Genomic DNA, 12,687 nt, shown 5'->3' with positions numbered 1-12,687 from the left:
GAGCAGTCGGGTGCTCTTGCCCACTGAGCCATCTCACCAGCCCCGGGTCTCAACCTCTTTAATGCTGCAACCCTTTAATCCAGTTCCTCATGGTGTGCTGATCCCTCAACCATAAAATTATTTTCATTGCTACCTTATAACTGTAATTTTGCTGCTGTTATGAGTAGTAATGTAAATATCTGTATTTCTGATGGTCTCAGGGAAACCCTTGTGAAAATCATTTGATCTACCAAAAGGGTCATGACCCACAGGTTGAGAACCGTTGCTCTAAAGGACTAAAGCAGCGTGATTGATTCCCATTTCAGCCTTCCAAATATATACACATAAACACCTGTGTGCGTGTACTCGAGCACACACACACACTCAGACACTTGCTATGTAGACCAAGCTAGTAATGAACTCTTAAAGGTAAGCCTGCCTCTGTCAAAAGTATATTGGGATTAAAGGTGTATATATCACCATGCCTGGCCCAAGAGGCAGGGGCAATATTTTTAAATAGGACTGAAACCTGTAAACTGAAACCTGCAGACATGTCCAACCTTTTGATATTGTCACAAAATTCATGTTTCAGAACTATATAATCAAGTTATAAAAAATGCAGAAACAATCTCACGTTGTTTTAAATAAGTTTATTATCTTGTGTTGGGTCACACACACAGCTGCGCTGGAGCACAAGTGACCCTCAGGCCAACTCACAAAGGGAACAAAGAGAAGGGAGTGAGAAAGGAGATGGGGAGAGCCAGGTAGAGCAGTGTGCTCAAAACATCATCTGTCCTTGTATGAAAATGTCCTTATGGAAACAGTGCCGTGCACAGGAAGTGAAACCATTGAAAAACTTAAGGATATACATCATTATTTAAAGCAAAAACATAATAATAATAAAAAGATTGCCACAGAAGCTGGGCATGATTATGATCCCAGCAGCTGGGAGGTGGGTTCATTGTGACCCTGTCTCAAAAGCAAAGCATAAATCAAAGACCCGCTAGTCTGTCTTGGGAAGTCACCTGTAGCCCAGGCTGGCCACCACCTGGTTTTATAGCCGACGATGACCTTGAACTCCTGATACTTTGTCCTGCTCTTGAGTGCTGAGATTCCAGACCTGCTACAAGACACTGACACTGGCTAACATTTCCTGATGTGGGTTTTATTTCTCTGCATCTGTGTAACACCTGTTTTATTTGTCTCTGACTCAGTCATCCTAGGGGATGTGAAGTGCTTTAGTTGCACATTTTCTTGAGGACCTATGGAATACTGTCCAGATCCTATGCCTATCTGACACTGCCAGGTGTGGTGGTGCATGCCTTTCTTCTGAGCACTTGGGAGGCAGAGGCAGGTGGATCTCTGTGAGTTCAAGGTCAGCCTGGTCTACCTAGAGAGTTCCAGGACAGCCAAGGGGGTACCCAGTGAGACCTTGTTTCAAATATCAAAAGAAAACAAACAAGAAATACCCAAGGAAGAACTGCACATTTGATTTCTCTTATAAACATATCTTGCTCTTTGGAGAAAGAGGTTTTTTTTGTTTGTTTGTTTTAGATTTATTTATTTATATGGGTACACTGTAGCTGTCTTCAGCCATAACAGAAGAGGGCATCAGATCCCATTACAAATGGTTGTGAGCCACCATGTAGTTTCTGGGAATTGAATTCAGGACCTCTGGAAGAGCCTCTTAATCACTGAGTCATCTCTCCAGCCCCGAGAGATTTATTATTGTTTTTGTTTGGATTGTGGTTTTCAGGGTCTCATGTGGTCAAGTCTGGCCTTGAATTGTTGATCTGAGAATAGTCTTACCTGCTGAGTGGGCCCACCAGCCTTTACCTGCTGAGTTATCTCTCCAGCCATTAAATAAATCAATTCTCATGAACAATAAATAAAAATGAAAAAATGAGGGAACTGGAGAGATGGCTCAGCGGTTAGAAGCACTGACTGCTTTTCCAGGAGTCCTGGGTTCAATTTCCAGCAACCATATGGTGGCTTATAACCATCTACAATGAGATCTGGTGCCCTCTTCTGGTGTGCAGGCATACATGTAGGTAGAAGAAGAACACTGTAAATAAATGAATCTTAAAAAAAAAAAAAAAAATGGTGAACTTTGCCAGGTATGGTCAAGGCAGTGCACACCTTTAATTCCAGCCCTTGGGAGGCAGGGGCAGGCTAATCTCTGTGAGTTTGAGGCCTGACTGGTGTACAGAGGGTGCTCCAGGACATCAAGGCTACACAGAAAACCTCTCTGGAAAAGAAAAAGAACACTGCACCCCACTCCCACCCCGCACCCCCACTCCCCCCAAAAAGAAAAAAGAAAATAAAAAACAAACAACAAAACTCTCATTGCCTGCTGGATAAGATGGTGTACACCTGTAATTCTAGCACTTGAGAGGCTGAGGCAGGAGGATTACCACCAGGTGGAGGTTGCAAAGCCAGTACCAGGCCAGCCAGGATTACACAGTGAAACTCAAAAATAACGTCGGGCTGTGGATGGCTCTTGTTCAGAGTACTTCGTGAGCGTGCAGGCAGGCCTGGGTTCAAGTTTGGTTCCCAGTGCCCATGTCTGGCGGCTCAGGACTGAAATTCAAGTCCAGGGCATTGGGCATCTCTGACTTGCAGTCACTCACATGTACCTACCCACAAAAAGACGCATAAACGTAATTAAACAAAACAAAAACAAGCCTTCAAAAATGATAACAACAAAGCAAAAGCAAATCTTGTTAAACCCGTGAAGGTGATTTCTTGTTTTTCTAAGCTTTTTATTTGGGGCTCTTGTACGTCTTTTGTGAATTGTTTTGAGTTGATGCTACCACGTACACAGTGACACAGTGTCAAGTACTTTTTTTTTTTTTTCCTTCTTTCTTTCTGCGTAGGAATGTCCGATTCCCCGTTTTTTTTTTTTTTTTTTTTCTCAAAGTGAAAGAATGAGAATACCAAGGGCTTCAGTCTCCTGTCCTTAGCTTTCGGGAGACATTTTCTTCGGGGGTTGGGGGGTTGGGGATGGGTGATGAGGAATCTTCTCTTGGGCGTTCTCCACAGTACTACAACTCCCAGCAAACACCGCGCGGTCCGTCTTCCAGCCACGGAGCGGGGAAACCTGGGCTGCCGTTGGTTCTAAGGCGGAGCGCAGCCGGAGACCCACTCCGCCTAAACTAGCCTCAATACTCTGACCCCCGCGGAGGCCCCGCAGACCCAGCAGTTCGTCCCTGGCATGCGGCTGGCCTCCTGTCTCCCCACCTCGTTGTTCCGGGTTTCTTTTCAGTTTCCCGCGGAACCGTCTCTTGAAGACAACCAACCGCGGCCGAGAGTGCTGCAGCCTGGCCAACCACAGGCGCGGTGGGCGGTGGCGGGGACCGAGGGTTGGGCTTCTGGCCAGGGTGCAGAAGTGGCTTTTTGCGGTTAGCGTGAAGACACTGGTGGGACCAGCCTCCACCCATGAAAAGACCCCTTCGGGTAACGGTGATCTACCTCGGCGACAATGTCCAGCCAGATCATTCCAGCCTTCCCCCAAACATTTTCCAGTAGCCTGGACCTGTGGAGGGAAAAGAACGACCAGCTTGTTAGACAGGCTAAGGTAATATGGTTGCTGGGGTTCTTACCTTGTACCCTCGAGATGTCAGAAAGCGGTTTTGTAATGATGTCACCCTGGTCTAGGGGAAGGAACAGACCTTGACCTCCGTCCTTAGAAACAGAAGTGACAGGAATATGTGTCCCTTGTCTCTGCTACAAGGTGGGGGAAGAACTGATCCTTCATGCTTTCCTAATTTCAGCGGCTGACGAGGGATTCTCGTCCTTCTCTGAGGCGACAGCAGTCGGCCCAAGACACACTGGAAGGATTCAGGGAGCTCCTCCTCACTCTACGAGGTAAGAAAGACCTTCCAGAAGGCTCAGTCCCCCCTCCACCCCCACCCCCAGCATCCAAAGATCAGCTTCTCTTACGCCGTTCTAGGATTGAGATGATTTTTCTAGGGCTTGTGGAGTCCTGCGTAAAGCCCAGAAGAGACTGGGTGGGATTGTCTTTCAGTAACTTAATTCCTTCTTGTCTTACACACAGGCGCGCGCGCGCGCGCGTACACACACACACACACACACAGAGGAACATTTGAAAAGCTGATTTTCAGGAGAATTAGAGAACTTCCTGCTCTTTCCAAAGTTGTCTGAGCAAAAAAAAAAAAAAAAAAAAAAAGAATTCCTTATTGAAGCCTTGGTTGGAGTGGGGTTCGTCTCCGAGTTGGAAACCATTTGGGCTGTGTTTCATGGGACAGCCTGTGAGACCAGCATCCTGTCGTTCCAGGACTCCCTGCTGCCGTCCCTGCTCTCCCCTTGGAGCTGACTGTCCTCTGTAATTGTATAATCCTGAGGGTTAGCCTAGCCCAGGGTCTCACTGAAGATCTTACCCAGGAGCTTCAAAGGGGCCTCGAGAGAGGTAAGGTCCCCTGGGCTCCTGGTAGTTTCAGTTTGGATTTAGGGATGAGGCTGGGGCGCGGGGTGAAAGGAACATCTGTCCACGGAGACAGATGTCCTTTTCTAATCCTCTGTATGTTCCTCCGACTGGGCAGGTGTATTATTGTAGTCTTTGGGCTCTTTCAGAAAGGAAAACCCAGAGAGTATAGGGAGAGGAGAGATGGGTGTGTGTGTGTGTTTGTGCTCTACAGTGCTGGAGGCCCAGCATCACCTGGAGCTCAAGTCACAGCAGGGACTCAAGGAGCTGTGGCACTCGGTCCTTTCTGCTTACCCCCTTCCACCGGAGCTGCTGCCGGCCTTACACTGCCTGGCCAGCCTTCAAGCTGTCTCCTGGATGAGTACTGACCGCCTGCAGGACCTGACCCTGCTGTTACAAACCCTAAATGGCAGCCAGGTAACTGGGGAAAAGAAGATGAATGGACCTCCCCACCCCCCAAGTCTCCTAGGGCTTCAGACAGGCTAAGCAAGGACTCTACCTCTTCCGCCTTCCCTTCCTGCCCATCTTCCCGTTCTTTTAATGTAATTTTTATGTGTTAGAGTGTTTGACTTGAATATATGTATGTGTACCATGCTTGTGCCTGGTACCCATGGAAGTCAGAGACGGGGTTGCATCCCCTGGAACTGGAGTTACAGAGCCACCATTTTGTGAGCCATCATGTAGATGCTAGGAACCAAAATTAGGTCCGCTGTAAGAACAAGTGCACTTAGCCACTGAGCCATTTCTCTAGTCTGCTTGCACTTTACAACACACACACACACAGACCAGGATGGCTTCAAAGACCCACCTGCCTCCGTCTCCTAAGTGCTGGGATTAGAGGTGTGCCCACAATGCCCACTTTGTTTTGGAGACAGGCTCTTACTATGTATCCAGGCTTACTTACTGCACGCCTCCTGGCGCCACCTCTCCAGTGCTGAGATTTATAAGTGTGGACCACCACACCCAGTCCTCAACTCTTTTTATTTTCTATTTGAAGATAGAACCTTAGTAAGTTGTCCAGTCTAGCCTAGCCTTGAATTCACTCTGTAGCCAAGGTTCAAGATTTTAAACCTATAGTCCTTTTGCTTCAGCATCTAGAATTTGAGTCACTAGGACAATAAGCCTGCACCACCATTCTCTGCTTATAGCATCATTATATTCTGGGAAGGCTGCTCTCGTGGTTGTCAACAAACAAACCAAACCAAAACACATACAGACACAAAACCAAGCTAACAACGAAAACCCCAACCAACCAAAAAAGCCCAGTAGACTTTCTGAGTGACCTTGTGCTGGCTCGCTCCACGTTGGGGGATTTTCTTGGGTGCGATGTTTAGAATAGCTCAAAGAATCCAAGTAGGATGAAGCTCCTGGGTCTGTGCTAACGCTGCCTCCCAGCCTCCGTCTTCTCATAGGAACCAGACGTGTTCCTTGTCACCTGTCCACCTGGGCATATGAGTGACAGGGAACTCCAGTTAGCACCTTGGAGGGGTTCTCTTCCTGCCCATATTATTGCCCCACAGTTGTCTTCCTCTCACAATTGGGGAACAGTGATCAGAAGGACTCTTGGGCTCAAAGACTGGGTGGAATAGACTGTCAAGAAAGGGGATGCTTACAGGGTTAGAGCCTCTTGACCTGCCTTTCTCCAGACTGAGACCTCTGAGGATCTACTACTACTGCTGAAATCCTGGAGTCCTCCAGCTGAGGAGTCACACGGCCCACTGATTCTGCAGGATGCTGAGAGTTTGAGGGGTGTCCTTCTGACTGCATTTGCCTGCCGCCAAGGTCTAGCAACCCAAATCATCCCTCCTTTCTCAACCCAAATCATCCTCTGGTCTTATGCTCTCTATACCTCCATGGAGACTCTCTGTGGTCTTGTTTCCCATCATGCTTCCTGCCTAATGAATTTTTTTTTCTAAGCCTGTGTCATGGTTGTCCCCAGGCTTCCAGGAGCTCAGCACAGGGAACCTACCCCATGCACAGAGCAGCCTGCATGAAGCAGCCTCAGGTCTGTGTCCGCCGTCTGTGTTAGTCCAGGTGTACACGGCGCTGGGGACGTGCCTCCGTAAGATGGTAAAGATAAAGCCCTAAGAATTGGGGGAAACCTTGGGCATCATGCCTTGTGAGGGTAGCTGAGACTCGAATCTTCCTGTTCACACAGGGAAATCCACAGAGAGCACTGTTGTACTTGACTGAAGCCCTGAAAGTGGGAACAACCTGTGCCCTTCCACTTCTGGAGGCTTCCAGAGTATATAGGCAGCTGGGAGACACAGCAGCAGAGCTGGAGAGTCTGGAGCTGCTGGTTGAGGTGAGGAGCACCCAGGTGGGGACACTTGTGGAGGACTGCTGGGGTGCGGTTGTGACTCGTCAAGGCAGGAGGATACAGATGCGTGAGGTTCACAAGGATTTACTTTTTTTTTTTTCTGTTCTTTTTTAGGCCTTGAGTGTCACCCACAGTTCTGAAACATTTAAAAGTCTCATTGAAGTAGAATTGCTACTTCCACAGCCTGACCCAGCCTCTCCTCTTCATGGTGGCACACGGAGCCAGGCCAAGCACCTGCTAGCAAGTCGATGCCTGCAGATGGGGAGGTGACATAGACCCTCTGCTCGCCCGAGCCCCTCCTCCCACTTCTCAGGCTTTCACTGGACACGCCTTTCTCTCTCTCTCTAAAATTTTAGGTATTTTTGGCATAAATGGGAGGCAGGAGGAACCTCCCATTCTGCTATTTTGGGGTGTGTAGAAGCCAGAGGTCAACGTTAGGCGCCTTCCTCTTCTGCTGCCTGCTGTGTTTTTTTGAGACAGGGTCTTGCAGTGAGCCTGGAGTACAGTAGTTTTGACTAGACTGGCTGGCCATTGAAACCTTGTGATTTGCCTGACTCTGACTCCTCCCTTACCCCAAATGTTGTGTTTAAAAATGTGTAGCACTAAACTAGGCGTGGTGGCACACGCCTTTAATCCCAGCACTCGGGAGGCAGAGGCAGGCGGATTTCTGAGTTTGAGGCCAAAGTGAGTTCCAGGACAGCCAGGGCTAAGGGCTATACAGAAAAACCCTGTCTCGAAAAACCAAAAAAGAAAAAAAAAAATTATGTATTACTTAGGTCTGGAGAGATGGCTCAGCAGTTAAGAGCACTGATTAGTCTTCCAGAGGTACTGCGTTCAATTCCCATCAACTACATGGTATCTCACAGCTATCTATAAAGGGATTTGGTGCCCTCTTCTGGAGTGTCAGTGAACAAGACAGTTACAGTAAACAAATCTTTTTTTTTTTTTTTTAAAGTGTATTGCTGCCCACTAGTGGTGGTGCTGGCGCACGCCTTTAATCCCAGTGCCTGGGAGACAGAGACAGGCTGATCTCTGAGTTGGAGGCCAGCCTGGTCTACAGAGTGAGTTCCAGTACAGACAGCCAAGGCTACACAGAGAAACCCTGTCTTGAAAGCCAAAAGGCCAACCAACCAAACAAGCAAAAAAAAAAAAAAAAGTGTACTTGTGTTTTTAGAAAGGTACTGGAGCTGTAAACTCTGGTCATCATGGTTGCATAACAAGCAGTTTATCCAGCTAACCATGTCCCAGCCCCCATCTTTCTCTAGTATGACTGCTTATCCCTGTGAATAAAGCATCGATGGGCAAGACACAGGTGTCCACTCTTAGCCTTCTGCCTTACAGCGGGACCTGAAGTGGAGTCCTTACTCAGACAGTAACCCCTTTCTTTAGAAATGTGGAAGTGTCCTTCCCCATCCATCCTGAAATGGGATGAGATCTGTGGGATAAGATCTGAGCCAAGGTTGGAGCTCCCGGACCTTGCTCTCCACTTTACGCTCTAGAGCTCAGGCATCCCTCCATTAGCCAAGAGAATATTCTCACGGGAGCCTTTTTGGGGAGCCAGGGGCCTTGACGCTCACAGGGTGACCGACTCTCCAGGGCAGAAGATGCTGCAGAGCATTACTTGGACCTGCTGGCAGTGTTGCTGGGTGGCTCAGAGCCAAGGGTAGGTGTGTGTCTAAGGTTCTGGGCCCTGAGGTGGGAGGGTCGGGATCACCCCTTACCCCCTTACTTGGTCTCTGCTTGGTACTGGGGCCATGGGTAGAGATAGAGCTCAGGGATGGTGACTCATGCAACTTCAAGACACTGTACCCTCCTCCCACCCCAGTTCTCCCCACCCACCTCCTCTCTAGGTCCCTGTGTGCCAGAGTTGTGTCTGGAGGCAGCAGCAGCGCTGATCCAGGCAGGCCGAGCCTCAGACGCTTTGACTGTGTGTGAGGAGCTGCTCAACCGTACCTCGTCTCTGCTTCCCAAGATGTCCTCCTTGTGGGAAAATGCCAGAAAAAGAACCAAAGAACTGCCGTGTTGCCCAGTCTGGGTCTCTGCCACCCACCTGCTTCAGGGCCAGGCCTGGTCCCGACTAAAGGCTCAGAAAGAGGCACTTAGTGAATTTAGCCAGTGAGTCCAGGGAGGCAGAGGGTGGGGAGGCGCGAGGGCGATGTCCTGACTGGGATGGGATAGTTTACTTTATTCTTAGAGGCTTACTTTCCTTCGGAGCTTGGTTCTTTATCCCTGCATTTCTATCCTCCTTCAGGTGCCTTGAGCTGCTCTTTCGGACCCTGCCCGAGGACAAAGAGCAAGGTGATTTCATATTCTTTTTTTTCTTTTTTTTTTTTTTTTTAAAGATTTATCTATTTATTATATGTAAGTACACTGTAGCTGTCTTCAGACACTCCAGAAGAGGGCGTCAGATCTTGTTACGGATGGTTGTGAGCCACCATGTGGTTGCTGGGATTTGAACTCTGGACCTTCGGAAGAGCAGTCGGGTGCTCTTACCCACTGAGCCAACTCACCAGCCCGTGATTTCATATTCTTTTTTTTTTTTTTTTTTGGTTTTTCGAGACAGGGTTTCTCTGTATAGCCCTGGCTGTCCTGGAACTCACTCTGTAGACCAGGCTGGCCTCAAACTCAGAAATCCGCCTGCCTCTGCCTCCCAAGTGCTGGGATTAAAGGCGTGCACCACCACGCCCGGCTTTGTTTGTTTGTTTGTTTGTTTGTTTTTTTGTTTTTTTGTTTTTCGAGACAGGGTTTCTCTGTATAGCCCTAGCTGTCCTGGAACTCACTTTGTAGACCAGGCTGGCCTTGAACTCAGAAATCCGCCTGCCTCTGCCTCCCAAGTGCTGGGATTAAAGGCTTGCGCCACCACGCCCGGCTTTTTTTTTTTTTTTTTAAACTGGGTCTTCCGTAGACCGGGATGGCTTCACGGTTACTATTTTAGTAGAGGACGACCTTGGATTCCCCTCCCCAAGTGCTGGCAATGTAAGAGTTTGCCACTGTGCCTGACTAATTTAAATTGTCAGTTTTTCTAAACTCCTGAAAAATGTTGTGTGTGGGTTCCCTTTCCATTGTACCCCAATTCCTCAGACTGGGAGACTTCAGGGGGCATGCTGGTTTGCACATGCCTTTAAATCCAATACTCCCAGTAGGGGATCTCTGAGTTTGAGGCCATCCTGATTTACATAGTGAAATCTGAGTCAACCAGGGCTATGTGTTTTTTTGTTTTTTGTTTTTTTGTTTTTTGTTTTTGATCCCAGCACTTGGGAGGCAGAGGCAGGCAGATTTCTGAGTTTGAGGCCAGCCTGGTCTACAGAGTGAGTTCCAGGACAGCCAGCGCTGTACAGAGAAACCCTGTCTCAAAAAACCAAAAATAAATAAATAATAAATTGGGGAGGACACAAGGAGAATGGGGACTGGGGGTTTGGTGGCTGTGTCTGGGATAATGGGAAGATACTTGCTGACCTGGGTGGTCTCTGGGGGCAGGCTCTGGCTGTGAGCAGAAGTGTAGGTCTGACGTGGCACTGAGACAGCTTCGAGTGGCTGCTCTGATCAGTCGTGGACTGGAATGGGTAGCCAGTGGCCAGGATACCAAAGCCTTAAATGACTTCCTCCTCAGTGTGCAGACATGCCCAGGTATGTTCACTTGAATGACACTGGCTGTGTACAGGAGGTCCAAGTACAGGTTATGTACTTGGACAGAAGTGTAAAGATGGTATTCCCAGATAGGAGGGAGGGATAGGGTTGTACTGTATATACCGAGGAGGTACCATGTGTGCATATACAAACAAGCATGTATGCAAGGCTCCTGAGAGCTCCCTGGTCTCCCTACTGTCCTCAGACACAAAGACCTGGACGATGGGGATGGGTTGTGTAGGGACAGCCAGTTGAACACTTCGTACTAGGCAGGCAGTAGTCTCTGGGAGAGGCTGGCTATAAATAATCCAGTTCTGGTTCCATGTGTGTGTAGAGGAGGTACGTCCTCTCTCTTAGGCTGGTTTTTTCTTTTAAAAATGGTGCCTCAGGCCCTATTAGGTTCTAAGTCTTTGTGCCTTGGGGTGGGGCTCTAGGCAATAGAGACGGTTCCTTTTACCTGCTTCAGACTCTGAAAAGATTGGATCGGAAGAATGAGGCCAGTGCTTTCTGGCGGGAGGCCCACAGCCAGCTGCCACAGGAGGATGCTGCCGGGTGAGCTGAGTGCTGGCGTGGGGCTGGGGAGCTTGAGTTCTGTGCTTCTGAGACCTAACTGAGGAGCAGAAGAAGGAAGGATGCGAACCCTGTCGTCTTTCACTCTCAGCATCATCGTTCTTGTTTTTCAGATCTCTTCCACTGTATTTAGAAACCTGTTTGAGCTGGATCCATCCCCCTAACCGTGAAGCCTTCCTTGAGGAGTTTGGGACTTCGGTGTTGGAGTCTTGTGACCTTTAGCTTCCTTGTTTCCAGGATCTTGAACTTTGGCCTCTGTGGACTCTTTCCCTGGGGAGGGATTTGGAATATCTTGTTGTTGTTGTTGTTGTTTTGTTTTCTTCTGCCTTATCCTCTTTGGAGAATGGCTAGAACTGATTGTTTCTAAGTAACTCCTTCACTCATTGAGGCTGGTCCTCTGAACCTTGATCTACTTACTGCCAGTCTAGTTCCAGAATGGTTCCATGAGCCAATCACTGTCTGCTCATGGCACTTTTCTTCCTTCCTCCCTCCCTCCCCGTCTTCCTTCCTTCCTTTTTCTCTTGTGTGTGTCGAGTAAAATCTTCTATTTATGTCTTTTTTTGTTTTTGTTTTTGTTTGTTTTTGGTTTTTGGAGACAGGGTTTCTCTGTGTAGGCCTGGCTGTCCTGGAACTCACTCTGTAGACCAGGCTGGCCTCGAACTGAGAAATCCATCTGCCTCTGCCTCCTAAGTGCTGGGATTAAAGGTGCACACCACCACTGCCCAGCTTCTCTTTATGTCTTATCTGTTCACTACACATAGTTGAATGGGAAGGAAGGCTCATGGCAAGCTAGTTAGGTATTGGCTGTTTAAGATGCTCTATTTCCAACGTCCGTCTTCTGTCTGCCTTCCCTGTCTCCCTAACTCCCCTCTTCCTTCCCATTGTCTTTTTGGTAGGTTGGATTCTGGGGACTAAACTGCAGTTTCTCATATAAATCCCCATTCCTACCCTTTCCCCATCCTACCATCTACCATGAGAGCTTGAGATACGAGTCTGAAGAAAAGGCTACGTTAATCCTCCTGAGGAAGCAGTGGCTTAGTCCTTTTTAAGTTATTATTAAAAATTTGAATTGTTTATTTTAAGTTGTATGTGTGTGTGTGCCCTTGGAGGACAGAGGTGTTGAGCTATAGTTACAGGCTGTTGTGAACCACCTGACATGGGTACTAGGAATCCAACCTGTGTTCTCTGGAAGAGCAATTACATGCTCTTAACCTGAGCCATCTCTCTAGCTATGTTATCTAAAAACACAGCCAAAAGCCCTAGGAATCTATGCTAGGTGACAGGGAAGAAAGTTAGGTCTGGAGAGTGATCTGGACAGGCCTCCTAAGGAAGAGTGGAACTTGATACTTAAGATGGTGGGGACATGTGGTACCTGGCTTTAATCCCAGCACTTGGAAGGCAGGGGCAGGTGCTCTACATAGTGAGTTCCAGGACAGCCAGGGCTATGTAGAGAGGCCCCGTCTTAAAAACATTAAAACAAAAATGAAGCTGGGGGTGGGGAGATGTTTCTCAGAGTAACTCCATCTGTAGAAACATCTCTCAGGCAGTCTGAGTGGGTAGGAGGTGAAGGGTGAATTGAGTCAGGATGCCACCCAGAGCCAACCAACCATCTTTTGACTATAATGAAAGCCAATGAATTGTCTTTTGGGACACAAGGACCTTAAGTCACAGACCTGGTTGATTTTCTTGCTCTTGGACACTACTCCATTTCTGCGTGTTCTGCAGTTGTCCTTGACTTCCATGAACC

General features: G+C 48.2%; 1 protein-coding gene across 1 annotated transcript; it reads left to right on the top strand.

Moving 5' to 3' along the window:
• Positions 1 to 3,369: 3,369 nt before the first annotated feature.
• On the top strand, positions 3,370 to 11,470 carry Fancg (FA complementation group G). Its single transcript, XM_021222252.2, has 14 exons — positions 3,370 to 3,556; positions 3,753 to 3,846; positions 4,277 to 4,408; positions 4,638 to 4,840; positions 6,070 to 6,205; positions 6,363 to 6,493; positions 6,582 to 6,728; positions 6,858 to 7,009; positions 8,340 to 8,406; positions 8,569 to 8,858; positions 8,995 to 9,041; positions 10,221 to 10,370; positions 10,805 to 10,922; positions 11,054 to 11,470. The coding sequence occupies exons 1-14, from the start codon at positions 3,461 to 3,463 to the stop codon at positions 11,160 to 11,162; spliced, it is 1,872 nt and encodes a 623-aa protein (XP_021077911.1). The 5' UTR covers positions 3,370 to 3,460; the 3' UTR covers positions 11,163 to 11,470.
• The last annotated feature ends 1,217 nt before the right edge of the window (positions 11,471 to 12,687 follow it).

The sequence above is a fragment of the Mus pahari genome, chromosome 22, assembly GCF_900095145.1.
Source record: "Mus pahari chromosome 22, PAHARI_EIJ_v1.1, whole genome shotgun sequence".
Lineage (NCBI taxonomy): Eukaryota > Metazoa > Chordata > Mammalia > Rodentia > Muridae > Mus > Mus pahari.
This window is presented reverse-complemented; position numbering and strand designations above follow the sequence as displayed.